General features: G+C 42.5%; 4 protein-coding genes across 4 annotated transcripts; 2 read left to right on the top strand and 2 right to left on the bottom strand.

The window, feature by feature from the left end:
• Positions 1–13: 13 nt before the first annotated feature.
• On the bottom strand, positions 14–1072 carry LOC6531655 (proteasome subunit alpha type-5). The gene is made up of 3 exons (XM_015195971.2): positions 953–1072; positions 753–891; positions 14–693 (listed from the first exon to the last, which is right to left on the bottom strand). The coding sequence occupies exons 2-3, from the start codon at positions 883–885 to the stop codon at positions 92–94; spliced, it is 735 nt and encodes a 244-aa protein (XP_015051457.1). The 5' UTR covers positions 886–891; positions 953–1072; the 3' UTR covers positions 14–91.
• A 2793-nt stretch (positions 1073–3865) lies between these two features.
• On the top strand, positions 3866–5857 carry LOC6531656 (skin secretory protein xP2). Its single transcript, XM_002092417.3, has 4 exons — positions 3866–3977; positions 4122–4352; positions 4562–5041; positions 5126–5857. The coding sequence occupies exons 1-4, from the start codon at positions 3969–3971 to the stop codon at positions 5399–5401; spliced, it is 996 nt and encodes a 331-aa protein (XP_002092453.1). The 5' UTR covers positions 3866–3968; the 3' UTR covers positions 5402–5857.
• An 825-nt stretch (positions 5858–6682) lies between these two features.
• Positions 6683–8869, top strand: LOC6531657. The gene is made up of 4 exons (XM_002092418.4): positions 6683–6862; positions 7042–7222; positions 7339–8109; positions 8160–8869. Exons 1-4 carry the CDS (start codon positions 6755–6757, stop codon positions 8660–8662), a joined length of 1563 nt encoding a protein of 520 aa, XP_002092454.1. The 5' UTR covers positions 6683–6754; the 3' UTR covers positions 8663–8869.
• A 107-nt stretch (positions 8870–8976) lies between these two features.
• Positions 8977–19747, bottom strand: LOC6531658 (Na(+)/H(+) exchange regulatory cofactor NHE-RF1). The gene is made up of 2 exons (XM_002092419.4): positions 19311–19747; positions 8977–10261 (listed from the first exon to the last, which is right to left on the bottom strand). The coding sequence occupies exon 2, from the start codon at positions 10251–10253 to the stop codon at positions 9360–9362; it is 894 nt and encodes a 297-aa protein (XP_002092455.1). The 5' UTR covers positions 10254–10261; positions 19311–19747; the 3' UTR covers positions 8977–9359.
• Between the last annotated feature and the right edge of the window lie 225 nt (positions 19748–19972).

Raw genomic sequence — 19972 nt, forward strand, 5'->3', positions numbered from 1 at the left:
AAAAATGGAAGTATTACCTTCTAGTAGATCGATTTAGAATCCCTTTATTCACATTACATTTGAAGTTAGACCAATTAAAAACCACTGACGCTTACGCAATGCTAGTAATGTACTGATCCACCTCCTGCTTGGTGAACATGTAGAATTCCTTTTCCTTGGTCATGGTCATCACCTCCACATTGGTGGAGTTGAGCTTCTCCTCCATGACCTGTTTCAGTGTGGTAAGCGAGAGTTCGATGGCATCTTTAAGGGTCATCTGGTTGGTAAAGTTGTCCTGTAGATTCTGCTGAGCACCTTCGCTGCCCGAGCCAATGGCCTTGGCTCCGTGGCGCACGAATGTGCCGGAGGGATCCATGTGCCACAGTTGCGGTTTTCCAGCTTCGATGCCGGCAAAAAGGATGGCAACGCCAAAGGGACGACTCATGGCGGCGGCACCATCGCTGTCGCCACTATCTCCGAACTGGATGGCCAAGGTGGACACGGCCTGGGCACAGGACTCGATGGACATGCGCTCGTTGTAGACGAACCAATGGTTCTGGCATTCCACGCGCGCCCTTTCGATGAGAGTCCTGGCATCGGCCATCAAGCCGGAGGTGGCGCAACCAATATGCTTGTCCACCTCCACGATCTTCTCCACCGTACTGGAGACCATTAGCGGCGATGTGATGCGCTTCTCCACGGCCAAAACCACACCTGCAATAAGTTTTTACCATTAGATAACTGCTTTAACGTGTGCTAACGATAAAAGGTACCCTCTGGCGTGCAAATTCCAATCGCTGTGGAGCCCAATTTGATGGCCTCAATGGCATATTCCACTTGGAAGAGGCGGCCCTCCGGCGAGAAGGTGTTCACGCCTCTGTCGTACTCGGATCGGGTGAGAAACATGGTGGGCTGTAATTTGGGTGAGTGTTATGCACGTTTGTTGTCAAATAACACTCCGAAAAGGGCTTACTTTTCTTCAATTTCCTTAACAAAATCGCAAACAAATGCCGGATGACTTGACGCTGAAATGACTTGCGGATAAAGTGCCGTCTCGAAATATATCGAAAGCCAGTGCTGCCACATAGCATAAATTGAAATATTAACATTACTGTACTAGAAATGGGTTGGCAGCGCCATATCAATATTGTTTGATCTGGCCAGATTGTCGCTGTTAATTTTTATAAATATTTGAATTTAGAAAAGTATATTTTTTGAAATTAGTATTTTTAAGTTTTCATTTCTAATTAAGAAGTCACAAAGAATATTTTGCTGATGTAAAAGCTTTCAAGATATTTTCAATATCGTCGTTAGAAAGATTACTTTTTATAGCGTTTTCATGAATTTGACTGGATTTTGCTCTGCTGCAATGCCAATCAAGTTTATTGCATTTCCCGCTTTAATGTCCAAACTGACAAGATTGCCATTAAGCCTTTAAAAGGTTATATAAGTCAAACAACCAGTTAAATTGTGGACTGCTTCAAGGACCCGATTGAATTACCTATTTTACAGATACATTTATAACTTGATTTAGATTACCACCATCATAAATATCTATTTTTGAGATCAGATATAGTTTAATTAGCTTCACATACGAATGCTGCGCCAGTGTAATGTGGGCTAAAGGAAGCAGTTGCATAACAATCGAATTAAGAGATTTACTTTCACATTGGCGGCTCGTCGGCTTGCGCGACCGTCCAATTATGGCAATTTCAAATCTAATCACACCCCACACGCACAGTCTCCAACGGTCAGAAAATCCCCGCGTTACAAGAGAAACGAAACAATGATTGAATGGAAATTGAAATGGATTAACGATTGGGTCAAGGTTGCCATCTTGTCTTACCCTTCTTTTGAAAATAAAGCGAATGTGCGCCACAAGATGCGAAGATTTCTGAAGATTTGGGAGTGGCGCGAGAAGAGAAGAGCAGGGGCCACCACTTAACAAAAAAAAAGAAGTAACAACAACTGAAGGTCGTTGACCAAATGCAGTGTGCGGAAAAGAGAGATATATAGAAAGATAGAGAGAGAGCAGCTGGCGTGTGCGAGCGAGAGGAGCACTGCAAACCCGTTAATCAGACCGAAAGAGCCGTTAATCGCCCCGAAGAATTGCAATGGCAAAATGGTGCAAAAGTTTTCGGCGGGGGGGAGGTGGGGAGCAAAGTGGGGGCAAACTGGACAATGGGCAATTAGCGGGCGAAAAAAAACCGGGGCCTAAATTTGATTATGAAATAGAATGGGCATGTAAATGCTTTAGCCTGTCTTCCGCGTCTGTCGTTTTTCTTTTTTTCTTTATTTTTGGAGCCTAAGCCTGGCGCTGGATTGGCGAAAAATAAAAGAAAATGCGAGTTAGCTGGCGCTTTTGTTTTAAGTCGCCGTGTTTAGTCGAATTGCTGCTATTGCCACACGATGGATTTTAAAATAGCCGACCACGGAGCTAAGTATGTTTTCAATTTAATGACTGCAAGTGATTGCACAAAATTCCAGGCAACCAGGCAGCCAGTCAGTCAGTCAGACATACATCACATAATGCACACTCGCGAATAAGTCGCACATGCACATCCACGGGTTCCGATGGCATATCCAGCAGATACATATGTATCTATATATCTATGCATCTATGTACATATGTATCTATGTATCCATATATCCAGTCACGCCGTGGGCTCCCACAGGCAGCGCCAGTGGGTAGCAATCACGATCGGCCAGGGAGCCACCAAATTGCCAGTTGTGGCAGTCATGTGTCAGGGGTTTCGTTTCAACGAATCACCAATGCATCCCCTTGCGCCCCTTTCTGAGACTAGACAATCTTTTGACCCAATGCTGCTCCAATGATGTTAAAAAGTAAACCATACTATGCACTCGAAAAGATGCGAAAAGGAGCTCAATCTAGAAACATTACAAAGCTATTTAAGCATAAGATGGATTTCATTTCATTTTAATAAGATATTGTATTTCTCCATTTTCTTACTTTAATAATTTACAAAAAGATTGAGGTGCATTAGTAAATACTTTTTTAAGGAATTGAAGTTATTCGGTTAAGAAACCATTTAAATACCTAGGAGATTAGATAAATCACTTGTACTTTCATTGTTCGTAAGAAAAACATAAATGAACTTAAAGCTCATATCAAGAAGTTTCAACATTTGAAGAGCAGTAACTTTTTGCAGTGCATATCTGTTGTGGTCCCACTCACCGAGTCGAGATGCTGTGGATGGTGGATGACCCCATAAAGCGCTATAAGACGACATGAAATACGCACATGTATGAAATATATCGAATATCCAAACGCATTGTGCTACATTTAACCTTCTTATTGTCTCCGCCAATTACCACATTGGGCTTATGTTTGGGATATTGGATTTCTGTGCGTTGGGTTTGCAACAAAGTTGAAGTCAATAGCCGCAGGCATTTGCATAATCCCAGCCACTCGAATCTATATATCATATGTCCAGGTGTGGTACCAAAAAAGAAAACGGAAGCCTCGGCCACCAATTGGCTATGGTTTTTGGGCCAAGATATCAAAGCCAGCGCCGCGTTTAATGTGGGTCTGTGTACCACAGATTTTCCACTTCCTAGCTATTGTCTGTAGGATAACGACCCGGTTACCTTGTTGTAATATCTCGAGTGCAGGAGTCGTGCCTCCAGTGGCGTACATCCATCCACTCCCCCCGCTGGTGGAAAATGAAACCGAAACTAGTTTTCATATAACACCGTTCCCCCGACTGACTTTTCATTACTAAGCCAAAATCCCCAACAACAATACCAAAAACACCAATAACAACGGGCAGCAAAACAGTTGCGAATGCGCGGCACCGTCGACTTGCGTTGCGAGATATAGAAAGACAAGACAGTCCAATTTTTCGGTGTATATAAGCTGAGTGCAGCGGCTCAGCGATTCAGTCCCAGCTTGGATCTCGTTACCCGTGCAGCACAGCGAATAGTGGAGTAATTGTTCCCCCGTGAGACGTCGAATCAGCAGCTCAACAATGCGAATGGTAATGCTGGCATCCAACGAGTTCAATACGAAAGTTCCATAGAGCGGAAGTGCGAATCCCCAGCGAGGATACGCAGCTATCCGCAGTGTTCCCTCCCAGTGATCAGAGTGTGAATTGTGACTGTAAATTGTATATCCATTGCAGTTCGTACTTCCTTGTCTCGCCGTGTGCGTGGCATTGGCCCACTGTGGCGGAGCAGTCGAGGATAAGAAGGCCGAGGGCGACGGCAAGACCGTGGAGAAGAGAGGCCTCCACCTGGGCGACTACCACCACTACCAGCCCCACCACGAGCACATCAAGACGGTGACCATCGAGAAGAAGATTCCCGTCCCATACACGGTCACCAAGCACGTGCCCTACACCGTCGAGAAGAAGGTGAGTCCTTAGCCATCAAAGTTTTCGATACCAACGCAGTGGCATTCCAAAATTTCCAAAGCATCCGTTTTTAAACATTCTTAAGTCCAAGTCCTTTCAACTTAAATGTCTGGTTAAATCATTAGTTTGATGATCCACTTGTAAAGTTACCCCTATATGTATTAAGTAACAAATGTTTTCTAACACCACCTTCTCATCTTTTGAAATAGATCCCCTACGAGGTGAAAGTGGATGTGCCTCAGCCTTACATCGTCGAGAAGAAGGTGCCCGTCCATGTCAAGGAGTACGTGAAAGTACCCGTCCATGTGCCCAAACCCTATGAGGTGATCAAGAAGATTCCCTATGAGGTTAAGGTGCCCGTGGACAAGCCCTACGAGGTCAAGGTGCCCGTTCCTCAGCCCTACGAAGTGATCAAGAAGATCCCCTATGAGGTGAAGGTCCCAGTGCCCCAGCCCTACGAGGTGATCAAGAAGGTGCCCCATGAGGTTAAGGTTGAGGTCCCGGTTCCCAAGCCATACGAGGTGATCAAGAAGGTGCCCTATGAGGTCAAATACGAGGTGGAGAAGCCATACGATGTGGAAGTGCCCAAGCCCTACGATGTCGAGGTCGAGAAACCATACACCGTTGTCGTGGAGAAGAAGGTGCCCTACGAGGTCAAGGTTCCCGTCGACAAGCCCTACAAGGTTGAGGTGAGTGAAGATTTCGGTCCTATAGAATTCTATTAAATATCATAATATCATTTAACATAATACTTTATTCCATTATCCATCCAGGTGGAGAAACCCTACCCAGTCCATGTGAAAGTGCCCGTGCCACAGCCTTACACCGTCGAGAAGAAGGTTCCCTACACCGTCGAGAAGCCCCTGCCCTATGAGGTCAAGGTGCCCATCGAGAAACCCATTCCCGTCTACACAGAGGTGAAGGTGCCCATCCACAAGGAGATTCCAGTGCCGGAGAAGTACCATGTCGAGGTGCCGATCTTCAAGCACCACCACGAGGACCACCATGAACACCATGACTACCACAGCCACGGCCATGGACACTACTAGGGATCGTCCGGTGATATCCAAAGCCAGACGCACAGAAAGCGAGCACAAGAAGAAGGAGGACGAACAGGAAGGAGTACGAGGAGCAGCAGGCGTGACACTGACAGCCAGTCCATCTGTATCTCTCAGATGCATCCACGCAGCAACGTTGAGCTGGACGTTGAACGGGTGACACGAGCGGGAGGAGGAATTGTAGCCGATGAGAGGCCTGAAGAATTCGCTGAGTTCTTTGGCCAGGAGGAGAATGAAGATGAAGAAGAAGAGGAGCCAGAGCAGAAGAGGGGGAGACAGCGGGGAGTAGCAGTCAGAGGACAAACTAACTAGCTACTCCCATTGAGATCTGGCGGAAGGCCGCGAAAGCGGTTTCCGCATCAGTTTTAAGCCAAATGTGTTAGTACTTTTATCATCGTGTTAGACCCTACGATTTCTATTTAAATTATAAGCTAAAGAAACACCGAACAGTTGGCGTAAATTAATGGGTATTTGGGGGCGCAATGACGGGGAAGTGAAAGTGAAAATTGACCAGCGAGCCATGGCCAAATCCCCATGCGAAAGACACGTAACGCTCGTGGCGGAAAATGAAAATGAATACGAATACGAATGAAAACCAGTTACCACTTACTGTCAGTGCAGAGTGGGTATTCTTGGGGCCAGTTCATTATGCAAGGAGCGATCCGTTGCGTCATCGGACTGCCAAATTAATTGCAGGAAGCATTCGCCAACACTCGCTGAAAACTTGGCAACATTTTCGCAATTAAGGCGGACTGTCATAATGGCATAAAAGATTGAGATGGAAAATAAATTCATAGATTGCCAACAAATTAATGGCTGCACGGCTAGAAAAAGATTGCAGATTAAGTAGCTTTAAGGTAATTGGTAATAAAATTTTAATTTGTTCAATTTTCAATTGAATGAATCTACTTTTTATCTATCTTTTACATTGATATTATATATATTTATTGTTATTATTTTTTGTACAAATTGCGCTCTGTGCACATTTAACGGCTCTATTTGCAATTGAATCGCAATAGTAACAGTCACGAAAGACAGTCAAAAACACTTCAAGTGCGCAATGGCCCCAATTTCGGGGGCAGTAAATGTAGCGCGTAGCCAAATTGCTCTGCATTTCGAAATATCAGACATTGCAATTACCCATCAAGTATCTACTAATTGTAATTCAATTTTGTAAGCTTTAACTCTTGAGCTTTCAAAATTGCCGCGTACTTTTAACAGTGACTGTTAGCAGGCCACTGTTAAATCTGCCGACGATCTGGCAGCTCAGTTGTAGAAATATTTGTGCAAAACTAGAGTAACTCTTTTCGCTCTTGGATAAAAGATTTATTTATACCCGCTTTAATGGCGTTAACAATTACAAAATTTCGAAATTCGAGTGGGGTGGTGGTGGCCGCTCAGCCCACTGTGGTCTTACACCCCAAAACACTACATTCCCAGGATAACACAAAGGTAATCAAAAGTCTGAAAAATGTATAAACTATACTCTCATCCTTTTTGTTGTCACTCGGCGTTGCCAAATCGACAAGAGTTGCACAAACAGCTGTTAAGTGAAATGCGTGATGTGCCGAGCACAATTTTGAAATATACTTAATTTCAAATAAAGTAGGTAATTATACTTATCTGCATAGAAAACGTTTGCAAAATTGGAGCCGGGAAATGCCACAGTGAGGGTTACTGCAGGCGGTATAGTTCTCAACAAAATACCAGCGCTTATAAGGCCAAGTATGAAGAGAGCATCAACAACAACGATAACTGGAGCCACGGGCGCGGGAGCAGCAACAACAACAGCGGCAACTGGTACAGTGGGATGTGAGTAACAAAAAGTAAACAAAAATAAGAATAATACACAAATCATTTGTTAAGTAGTAATTATTATTACTTTGTTTTTACTACTGGTTATACTAATAATTATTCTTAAATTGCAGATCCCGTGCTCAAAACACCCAAGTATCTTATTCAGACTGGTGCCAGTGGATCCTCTGGCCATCAGCTCCAGATGCTGGCGAGAAAGGACACACAAAGCCTGGGAGTGGCCATCAATTCACTGCCGCCAAACACGATCATCAAGGCAACCACAAGACCTGCACAAACAACGCCTTTGACTCCGATCTCAGCGGTTATCACTTCTTCGCCAACCACACCAAGCAGTAGCAGGACTTCCACTCAGTCCACACCAACTGTGGCAGCTGATTCGAGGGTTTCCTCCGCCGTGAGACAAGCTGTGTTCATCAAGAGGGAGCTACCGCAGCCACAGAGGAGCATGCGAAGTATGACACTTGGTTTGGTGGAACAAGCGCCCCTGCTTCATTTGGGTGTTGCTCCAGAGCACCTGGCACTGCTGAAACGACATATCTGCCGCAGTGCCAACGTCACCCACCTGGACTGTTGCTTGACCCTAAGGAAATTGAAACAAAACGAACAGTTTGCCCTGTTGGCCGAGCACTTTGAGCTGAGCGAATCAGATGCCGAGGACACGTTCAAGCGCACACTTATCAAACTGGCCCGTTACCTCCGTCCATTGATTCGGTGGCCAGATGCACGGCATCACAACGAGCGCTTTAAGCATACCCCGCTGGACTATCGTGCCAACCTGCTGCATGTACGCTCGTTGATCGAGTGTGTGGAAACGGCTGTGCCAATTAATCTTGGATTGGGCAGCGACAGCTATAAGTTTATATTATGCATCAATACAAATGGTAAGATTAAGCCCAAAAAGCGTGCGTTTATTAACATTCTTTCTTTCCAGGCATCATCAGCTATGTGTCCAGCGCCTTCCCGGGCAGTTGCGATGACCTTCAGTTGTTCGAGGCCAGCAGATTTCGAGATGTCATTCCCAAGTACCTGACACTATGCGCGGAACCAGGCAAAGCAGTACATCGTGTTCGCAGGTTGGGCGGCGGAGATCCTCCCGATTCAGCGGATGAGGATGAGACGGCGGAAGAACCAAAGCGATCGCTTACCAAATTCGAAGCACAGCGTTTGGGTGGGCAGCTAGCCAACCAGCAATCCCTATCCGTTGTAGATGGAGCACTGACTTCCAAGCGGGCTCCAGCGGTTCAACTACCCACATTCAATGCCCAAGAACCCGCCTGCAGAGCCCAAATGAGGGATATGATCGATTGTTTTAGAGAATTTCGAATGCTGGATAATTCAGCTATTCAGCAAAAGTCATTGCTGGGATATCTTGATGAAATGATTGTGGTGGCTGCTGCTTTATGCAACCTTAAGCGCCAGGAGTTACAATCTTAAGTAACAAATACAATCCGTGGAGGTCTGTTTTAAGGCCAACAAGATGTTGTTGTTTTAGTTACTAGAAATAAGCCCCTTTCGTATTGTTAATACCATGAAACTATTAACCTCTAACAAGTAATAGAAAATTGATAGGATACAATTTAAAGTATTTCGAAGAATGAAATATAATTGGCCGCTTAAAAGAGTTAAGCTTTTATCTGGAAACAGTCTAAAATGGTTTTTTTTAAAACTTTATTAGTTTTGCGACTTTTAAAGTCAGACTCGCCCGCTTGTTTGATCAGCTGTCCCATTGCAAAACACTACCAGTTGTGTTTCTTTTATATTTTTGCTTTATTTACTTTACAAAAATACAAGCAAAACTAAGTACATATTCAACGAAAGTTGTTCAATGAACCAGGGCAACATTGCCAATCGGAGTTTGCAATATTTGAATTTATAGAATACATGTATGTCGTATGTATAGATATTCCAAGGGTAGGTGCTCCATATCCGCCTACACTACCATCGTTGGTCGCTCTTTCACTTAGGGGCTAATAATTAAAAACTTGCTTAGTTAATAAGTGACTCTTCGTACTACTAGCTAAACATATTGTATATTGTGTGGTGTATGCCTGACAAAACCAGCTCTATCTAGCTCCTCATCCTGACATTATAACAAGTAGTATTGTGTGTTGGTTGCGTTTGCCTGTTCGTCTCAGAGCTTCTGAATGATGTCGAACTTCTTCTTGAGGTCCACACTCTCGTTCTTGGGATCGTACTTCTTCTTGGAGGCCAACTTGGCGCGCATTTCGGCGGCTGTCAGTGGTAAGTTCAAGCTGCCCGCCTTATTGCCACTGCTTGGTGGGGGAGGCGTGGTGGGCGTGTTCATGCCATTTGTGCCATTTCCATTGGTGTTATAAACACTGCCATTGTTATTGATGCCAGCCTTGGTAGCGGAGGGCGGCGGTGGTGTGCTGATCAGAGTGTTGTTATTAATCGGCGATGAGGGTTTACTACCATTTTGAACGGGAGGCGGTGGTGTGGTAGCCACCGGAGCTGTGGCTGCCGGGATTCCCCTATCGACCACATCCAAATCGGAGGCATTCATGGTGCTGCCGCTCTGAATGCTGCTGGCATTTGAGGATCGCTTGGTGCTCACCATACTGATGCTACTGATATTGGCACTTGCTCCGGGCATCTCCTGCTTGGTGCCCTCGTATCCATTCTGACTGGCACTGCCATTTCCATTGCAGGCAGCGGCTGACGGAGATGCGGGTTTTACCTCCAAAGCCTTGCCATCCACATCGATGAGCAGCAAGCGCACTTCATTCGCAATGGCCTTGATCCTGGCCACCACCTGCTTGTGGGTTTCGCTGCCAATGGACACACCGTTGACCTCCAGGATGCGATCGCCCTCCTTCAGGCCGGCTGCCTCTGCCGGGGAATCCGCATCGACTTTGCCAATAAACTGTCCTGGTTTCACCTTCTCCGAGTGCAAATTGAAGCCGTAGCCATCGAAATCGGGCCTTTTCACAATGTGACATGTTTTGGTCACGCCCGGTGGCAAAGTGGGCGGTGTGGGCGTCTTCGGGGAAGTGGGCGTGGACATCTTGGCTTCTGGAAAGAAATGAAATATTTAAGTATGCCATTTATACTAGTTATAGTTTCTTATAATACAGAATTACTGGCTCTTTACTGGCTTTGGGAAGATGTCATTTACTTTATTTCCAAGCGCTTTATTTAATTAATATTCTATACTCTTATATTTGCAATAATACATTAAAATGTTTGTTCTTGAGCAGAAAATGCTCAGCCAGATCAATCCTATTTGGTTCACCAATCAGTCTGTGGAACTCAATTGCCGCATAAACACTTGCTGATAAAATGCAAGATTTCATAATGAGCTATTGTTCTTTGGCAACCGATACATGGTTCTAGAATGGAAATGTCACAATATCGTTCTAAGTTCATTATTAAGTTGTGCTGTTTTATGGGGGTAGAGCAATGCCCAGTAGATACACAAGTGTATACATATATGTATATCTAAATGTATGTATGTTTTATGGCAAGCAGCGACTACCGAGAGATAAGAAAACTTCCAGTTCATTCAGTTTTTTGGCCAGCTTATCGCGTATTCCCTTTATGAGCGACATTGGACAATATGCTGACCCACATTACCTGACCCCAAAAATCGACCCTGGCCAAGAGGTCCCATCCAAATCGGCTGATCGACAGAAAGGTACGTGTTTCTGGGGCTCCACTTCTGGACAATAGTTTTTTTTCGATGGGCATATCTGGCAAGTACTTGGCCATAAGGGTAATTGCTCGACAAATAGCATTTATAGCCGTGCTTAAGATTCGCTTGTATTTTCGTCGGTGTTCCACTTTGGTTTTGAAAACTGGCAAACGGGTAACTGGAAATTCCACATGCATGTGCTCATGGGTCAAAAATGATTTAGTACGCCCCGCTTATCGCAACCACCCACCCATACACAGTGTGTATTACACACACACACACTCGCCGGAAAGGAACGTGATTTTCCTGAAAACTTGGCAACAGGGCATTAGCAAAAATATTTTGTTAAATACCATTCATAACATTAAACGTGTATAACTTTAGCTCGGAAATGGGTGTTGCGTATACAAAGGAAAATATTGAAAAATACATGTACATTTCAGTTTAAATCGTTATCATGGACATGCCCATATAATTGTCTTAACATTTTTGTGGCGCTATTTAAACAACAACATTTATAATGACTTTTGTACAAGCTGTAAAACTGTATAAAGTATGCACAAATCTTATACGAGTTTTTACGACCCATTGAGTCAAAAGATGAGGACTTCAGTTGCGTACGTAATAGATATACGATCAACTTGTTTTTGGGATAATTAATGGCTAATCGTAGCTCAATCAGGTTTTGGCGAAAACAAAAAGGGAGTTTTTGAAATTCCTGACGACTTGTTGCACTCGCTTTGCTAACGTGCTAATTACTGATGGCACAAACATCGCTTCATTTCATCGCGGCATTAGCACTTGAAATCACCGCTCCGGTATTAATTGCCCGTAATTTCACTTCAAAGCCCTGAACTTTGAATACCTGGTTAAACTGAATAAACTCCAGTCGCATTCGCAGTCGCATTCGCATTCGCAGGCATTGCAAATTACAAAAGCATTTTTGTGTTCCGCCTCGGCTTAAATTTCGTTTGCCTTCTATTTATATATTTATTTATGTTTTTGTTTTTATACGGTTTGTTTTGGATTTTTTTGTTGCCTCGAAAGTTGAATCATCGTTGGCCATAAGATTTATGAATGTTGGCATTAGCTCCGGACAATCAGCCCCCCACTTACCCCTCAACCCCTTTGGAGCCCAATTTATTGGAACAAGATGAGCTCGTGTTTGTGGGCTGTGGGCGGGCAGGGGGCTGACCTTGACTTTCCCACCGCCATTTGCTGCCAGCTTCCATTGTAAGCGATTTTTAATTCAATTCAAAGGTAAACAATGAGGCGCAAAAAAATTCAATTCAGAACCAACAATAAGACAATTTGCCAGTTTCGCCGGGGGGAGCGGGGGGAGTGCTCGTGTTGGTTGCACGGGATGAGATCGAAATAATAATAAAAATAATAATAATTGCCTATACTCGCATGTATGTAGGTTTATGGCTCTCAGCCAGCCGATTAATATTTATATTAGGAAGCGGAACTGACGGCTGGAAAAACGTCACAAAACATCATTGGCAAACAAACAAAGAAATCGTTGAATTGATGTACGGAAATTAAATGAAACAAATGATATACTAACATGTGGCTAATAAGCAACACAACTATTATTAAAATTGCCATTAAATGTAATTGAAGATGGTGCTATAAAACAATTGATATTAATCAGGGGGTTTGCACTAATTATAAGATTTCTGTACTAACTGTAGAAGAGAATATCTCTACAAATATTACGTCGCCTAATGCCAGTGGCAAACCTTCAACTGAAAAATTTCGTAAGTTCATAGTTTTTTTTAAGCCATTTTTTTTTGTGCCCTGCTAAGTGATTTCCCGTTGTCAGTTTGTAACCCCCATCCCCCTTCACCGGGCAACACTCCAGTTTCTCTGGCTCTATTCTCCGCTTCTCGAGCTTAGAGAACTGCGCAAACTTTAATTGAATTTGCAATCAAGCATGAAGTACACACATATACTAAGCTGGTTTTATCATTCACAATGCTTGGGGAATCGCCGCTGGCCAAAGCCCAAAACCCCCCGTTCCACCGCCCACAGCAACCCCACCCCCTTCCGCCCTCCCGTTGACAACCCGCATGGGGACAACAGGCAGCCTCCATTGTTGTTGGCTGTTTGTTTACTTAAGCGGTTTCTCATCATTAAAGCAAATTAGCCGTTAGGCACTTACAGGTAGTTGATTTCGATTCGGTTGGGGATTCTCTTCAGACACATACACAGCTCCCCCCTTTTTCCCCAAATATCCGTTATATTCGTTTTCCTGGTGCCACCACTTTTTTTTTTTTTTTAATTTTTTCCAAATGGAAACATTTGCTCTGGGCGGCATTCTTCCAAGTGAATTCTAATTAGGCTCAGTGTATTGTTAGATTTTCGCACACTCGAATTTCGAACCGAATTTAATTATATCTTGGGTAAATATGCAAACTCAGGATCTGATAAGCCAGGAAATAGAAAAGAAAAGCAGCCGAATAGCAGAGATAAAATGAAATTACCAAGTGCCTCATTCGGGTGGATTTATTTTGGGATTATCACCGCACAACAATGAAATGCAAATTCATCTGTGTTTAGGTGAGGAATTCATACAGCCAGTGCTAAGTTAATGAGTCATTCGAGATGGCTGGAATTGTGGGGAGTGGGTCATTCGAGATATCAATTCATGGGAACGGATTTGTAATCAGATATTGTAGGGTTCGTCGATTCACTCGTCAGCAACTTGCGTTCGCTGTCTTCCAGATAATTTAAAGTGCCTTAAAATGTCAGCTAGATATAGCTTTATGTTTTTAGGATCTATTTTCGATGGGAGTTTCAAATGTCCACCTACTGCCGTTAACACGCGGTAATGAGGTAATTGTTTTTAACGCCCAAAAATCCCCCTAAATCTCAATTAGCCAAGTCGTAAATAAACAAGCATTCCCCAAGCTGGCAGTTCATATATAATTATTATGTAAGCCCTTCACATTGCTCAAATGATGCATCACAAGCCATTTCCAGCTGGCTAAATGCTGAAAATATCAACTTATAACAATATTTCACTGCCAGGCAAAGACAACAAACACAGAAACGTTGATAATTTCATCGTCTGCCATAAAAGTGACTAAAAAGTTAAAGGCTACGTAATAAATTAAACAAAGGCTGACGACATTTGCCAGTTTACTTGGAGTGCTCAAACACAGATTTTTACGTAAGTAATAAAACATATAGAAAAGTGAAACGCAAGCACAGGAAGAACTTTCACTATCTTCAGATCGTGATCGACGATTTATGAGATATAGCAAATCCATTTCAATGTTGAGCCATTCAAACTTCAGAGCGGGACATCTATAATTGATTTTCATTCGGTTTTTTTACTGCACTCCCATTATCTTAACAATTTAAGACACATTTTAATTTTCGTGTTTGACGTTATCAAATATTGTTCTTGTTCTATGGATTTGAGACGGCTATCTTATCGCAACTTGATTTTAATTAAAGAATTTCTGGCCCATTGCCCTTGTCCACTGTTGCTGATATGAATGGCTAATTATGTGGAGGCCTTTTCGGGAAGATGACGCCAAAGTGATTAGAGACCACTTGTTTTCGACTGCGTTTAGGACCTAGTAGTTTTTCGATTGTGGTGACAGTGGCACTCACTGCCAGCCATGAATCACTTGCACAGATCTCTATAAAAATTCATTAGCAGCCTCTAACTCTAAGATACAAGATCTCAGATGCCAGATGCGAGATGCGAGAAGATGCGCCTTCCGACTGAGTGACTGGCCCCCTTTGTCGCCGCGGGCGTTTGAGAATGGTTAGCAAATACCTCGAGTACAGCTGGGAAACTCTGCAAAACTGGTTATGATTATTCACTCTTTGCATACCTCTGGCTAGTGCCTAAGGTATTGAGGGTGTATTAGACAAAATGGGAGGGTTGTCACGCGATTGTGTAAAACTGGTTAGGTAAATACCCGTGGAGCACACTGCAGCAGTGCTTGGGAAACTTACACGTTTTTAAAAGTTCCTTTGCTACATTCTTGAAAATATAAGCTATCAATTTATAAAGTTTGAAGACACAAATGTACTCAATGCTCAGACAGCTCGAGCTCACCGCTACAAACTGCGGTTTTCTATATATTATTCAATGACACTGGCGAATGCTGTAATGTGAATGTAAATCTGGCTCTGACTCTGACTCTGAATGTGACCTGAGGGGCCAGTCTCGCTTAGAAACTCGCACCTTAAGTCGAGATTCAGTCTCCAACTTTGCGATTGAGACACCTGCACACGGGGACAGGTGGGCAACGAAGAAGTCACTTGTCTTACTAATCAAACCGCACCCAATGACAAGCAAAGTACATTAAAATATTTATTTGCTCAAGGTAAATCCTGTGTCACATGAAAAATGGGGTCAGCAAAGGAACAGGTTTATTTGTTTTTTTACTTAGCAAAGCAGTTAACTGATTTTACACGCTGGCCACAAGCTAATAATAATCCTTAAGCGTCTTTCGATCTCTCATGACTTTTTTCCATATAACAATCGTACTCTGTAATAAATTACAACTTGCTGGCAAAAAAGTGAATCTTGCAATTACACTTCGCACATTTCATTAGCCGGAAAAAAGCGATGGGAAAAGAGAAACCCCAAGAGGAGACCAACCCAGGGCATACATACTCGTACATATATCATTTCTTAGCGTTTCAAGTTAACGTACAACGGATCTCTCTGGGCGTACTCAGCAATCAATCAAAACTTTAATAAGCAATTTGCGAACTTGCCAAAAACAAAATAAACCACGCAAAACAGCACAGCCAGCTGGGGAAATTACGTGTAAAATTATAGAATTCGCCATGACAAGAGGAAATGTCAATAAAGAAAAAAAAAAAGGAATTAAAACGCTGCCCCAGCAGTCTTGCAGATGCAACAAATTGTTTTTGGTTGTAAGCCGTGTAGTAAGCGACTTGTTTTCTTCGGCGCGGCTGGCTGGCGCAAAAACGCTCATAAAACTTGGCTGAAAAATTCTAGGCGCAATGTATCTCACAGAACGTGTGCATGTGGCACCGCACACAACAGCGACGAACTCGCCAGATACTCGCTCGCGGATATACAGATACAAAATATACAACGGCTGACGGGCTGACGACACTGCGGGCCGCGTACAGAAAACTTTTTAGCAACCAGAAAAGAATAATACAAAAAATAAGGTATAAGATCGCCCTGAGTGAGGGATGCTGGCTGGATGGCAGGCGGGGAGGGGGGTTGAAAGGGGCAGCGGAGGGAGAGCCACTTAGATGCTGTATCTGTGTATCTGTAGAAACCTGGTCCTAACCAAAATCATTTTGATGCTGCGGCTGCCTCAAATATTTTTCGTGCGCTCAGCCGGCGAATATTTTCGAGATACTCTTTCAAAAGAGCTCCAAAAAATATGTAGTGAATTTAAATGAATATTCAATTCAGTTGGTTACGTTTAAAAAAGGAAGATGTTTTATTTTAATAGTTCTGTTCCATATATTATATATGTAGTGTAATCACAACACTTTTATTTTATTTTATTTTAGTTAAAAGTTCTTGAGTTAACAGCTTAAAGGTGTTAAGCTATCCATGCTTATAGCGCTTGAGTACTTGGAAATCGATAATAAATTGTTTTTATGCCTGCAATAAACATTGCCCTTCGTTCCCTTTAAGAGCATTGAAATTTCGGTGAAACGAATACCCAACTTCCTTTCCTGTTGCGACTTGAATTTCGTTTTATTCTGTTTCTGTAGTTATTTTTTGGTTGAGCTTGAGAAAATAAAAATTGATTCTAGAACCTGTTTTTTGGGTCTGCTCGGTCTGGTCTTCTCTCTGCTGGCTGCTTTGTGCTGGCCTTTTGAAATATCTTTGGCTTTGTACTTGTTTCGTTGCTGCCTCTGCTGCTGCTGTGCTGCTGTATTTAGGCGTTTCTTCGGCTGTTGAATCTCGTTTGGACCTTTTGTCCGAGCAGCCAAACAAAAAAGGGAGTAGGAAAGTAAAGCATTTCAGTCAGAGATCCCAGAGACTCGAAGCCAAAGTCCGACCGGGATTGGGGCTTTCGTTTTCGTTTGTTTGCCCCATCCATTTAATAAGGCACATATTTTGTATAATTTATACCATTATTTTTCTTGTCTTCTTCTCTTTCGAAAGTTTATCAAAAGCGGAAAGTAAAATTTCTAAGCTTTGATTTGATATATTAACTTGCAGCTTCGCCTTTTTATATAATAATCTTGAATCTTAACTGCGTCGAATGTATTTTTTTTCCAGCTAAGCGAAGACCTTGGAAATATTATAAATTAACGTTTAGAAAAAATGATGATCGGCAGCTTAAGTAGAAATAATAATAATGCACAAACAATACGCGAGTGTAGTGTGCAAATTGTTGCTTTGCTTTGCTAGCACAATCACACTAAAGATATAAGAAATGTTTGCAAAAGCTTAAAACTGTATATTCAGGTACCAGATTCAGGTACTTTATACTTTATTCAGGTAACATCTATTGTGCATAGAAACTGCAATTGTGAAGATTTTCGCATGCCATTCAAAATGCAAATTAATGGATGTGGGAATCTTATGAGTCACTACTTCATTTTCGCCCAAATATGATAAATAGGTTTAGGATTTGCAAATTCTATGGAAGCTCAACGGTTATCATTGTTTATTTTTGCTTCGAATTTCATTCAGCATTCAAGGCTACGAATTCGAAAATGCGATCATAGCAATCACGATCACTTTTGGCCTTCACAATCAGCTGTTTGCTGGGAGAAATACAAATGATATACTGAACTCTAGCTTTTTGGGAAAGCTGACAGTCTTCCTTGCCTAATTAATAATATTTAGTAGAAGAATTCTAGATAAAATTGTTTTGTTTTTTGCATCAAAATTTGAGGGTCAATACGTTCCAGGAATTGCCCAAAAAACTAAGTTAATTTATTTCTTTGTGGGAATCTCCATTAAAATAGATTTCTATAAACTTTGTCATTACCCACCTCTGCTTGTGGAATTCCACAATCTCTGGGCCAATTCTCAATAACTGGTTGTGTTTCTGTGTGTCTGACATATTCATTAATCTTGCAGAGATCTTTCCATCCGCGAAATGTGTCAAAAATCGTCGGGCTGTGGTCGCGATAAATGCAAAACCCGATCGCTAAATACCAAATTAATCGAATTAGCATAGCTAGTGACAAGCGCAGAACGCCAAAGATTGGGGATCTTAATCGTGGCAAGTGCCACAGAAAAACCCACAACAACAAAAAAAAATGAAGAAAAAATGCTATGAAAAAAACCAGAAATACACGCGACAAAAATGCACAACCAGCGGATCAGGAGAAGTAAACCGGTGAATTAGTGCAACAACAACCAGCGACTCGAAACTAAAATAAAAGCAAAGTCTAAACAAAAACAGAGAAAAAGACTAGAAAAAAAAACCATTAAAGAAACCTGCTTTGAGGCATTGCTGGAATACCAGACTTGTCACTTGGGGATTGAGGTTTGGGGATTTCGGGGCTTTTTCAGGTGAATTGCAGGTGTGGAGTGGGGAGTGTCTAGTGCCGCGATGAAGAAGAAGAAGAAGTGGGAGTAAAACCCGCCGAACCTAAGGCGTTAGAAAGAGAGGTTGCCCAGCGATAAGCGACGAGAAAGAGACAAAATCGCATGCATGTCGCATTTGCAAACGGCCTTATGCAATGCGCCCGACAGAGAGGGGGCGAGAGCGTGCGAGCGGGAGGGGGGCAATAAATCAAAACAATTATTATGTAAGGCGGTGCGACTGTTAGTGCAACCAAAAGCAGTTAACAGGGCAACACATTTAGCGGTACGCAATAAAAGCCCATTTTAATTTGGCTTATTTAGTTTATTGATTCAGCTTTAATCCAGAGAGCAAAAAGTTATTGCTGGCGTGGGTACACTTTTAAATGCAAATAATCCCCTTATCAGTATCCTTGAGATATACTTATAGATCATAAATCTATTGGATAAAATGGAATTTAGTTTATAAGTCCTTGCAGTTCTATCAATTGCAATTTAAACTGCGACCATTTTTTTCAGTGTAAAGTTTCAGTTTTCAGTTGTAAGGCTGATTGCAGCTTCTCTTCCCTCTCGCTCCCGCTGCCAAATTGTCCTCTCTTTCCCACCCCAAAGCACCTTGCGTGTGTAAATTGTTTATTTAATTTCAGTTATTGAAAATACAGTTTTGATGGCTTTCAATTGCGATGGCCAGCAAATGAAATGGACTTTTATTAACTTGGTTAAATCATGGCAAATGATTCAATGCGATTTTATAATTATTTTTGCACATTTATGTTTAGCACGTTGTTTTGTTATGTACGTTCGTTCGTTCGTTTGTAGTAATGCCAATGGATCAATTGATATTCTGCTCGCATTTCGCTCAAGTTCAGTGGCTCTAAAACTGTCTCAAGGCTGCAAATTTCATTTTTCGTTTTTCGACTTACCGCTTAAACAAACAAGTACAAACGATTCCCGTTCAAATGTAGCTGTTGATTTTTTTGGCTTTTGTTACTGTTGTTGCAGTTACTGTTGTTGCACACTCTACTCTTTTCTGTATGCAAACGCAGTCGCATACAAACACATAGGCACGTTGTTGTTTTTGTTATTGTTGCAAGGCCTTAGTATTTTTAATGAAACGAAGGAGTCGCCGCCGCCGAACAACCAAACGAAACGAAAGCGAACAGCACACGAAAAAGTCACACAAAAATCTCTCGGCTAAAATAACTGTTGACAGGCGAAAGAGGCGCAAAGAGAGAGGCTACTCGCGATGATGTTGTTGTTGCTGCTGCTACTGCTGTTGCTGCTGCCTTACTGATATTATTTCTACGTATGTAATATTATTCCGTTGGAACGTTGTTAACGCTTTCGCGGACAAATAGTAACTGATTTCGGCCGCTGAAGCGTTCGCAGGTGAGAAGCGCTCCATCGTTATCTGTGTGCTTGTGTTGCATACTTTTGGGCCAACATGGAAAATAATGTCACGATCTTACTATTACGTAAATCAGCTGTTCAAAGCATCAAGAAAAAGGCTGAAAGGTACTTTTTCAAAAATGTCCCTTTTTGTGTTTATAAAATTAAATAATTTCGAGCAATTTTTTGGTTTCAA

The sequence above is a fragment of the Drosophila yakuba genome, chromosome 2R (assembly GCF_016746365.2).
Source record: "Drosophila yakuba strain Tai18E2 chromosome 2R, Prin_Dyak_Tai18E2_2.1, whole genome shotgun sequence".
In the NCBI taxonomy this organism is placed as follows: domain Eukaryota; kingdom Metazoa; phylum Arthropoda; class Insecta; order Diptera; family Drosophilidae; genus Drosophila; species Drosophila yakuba.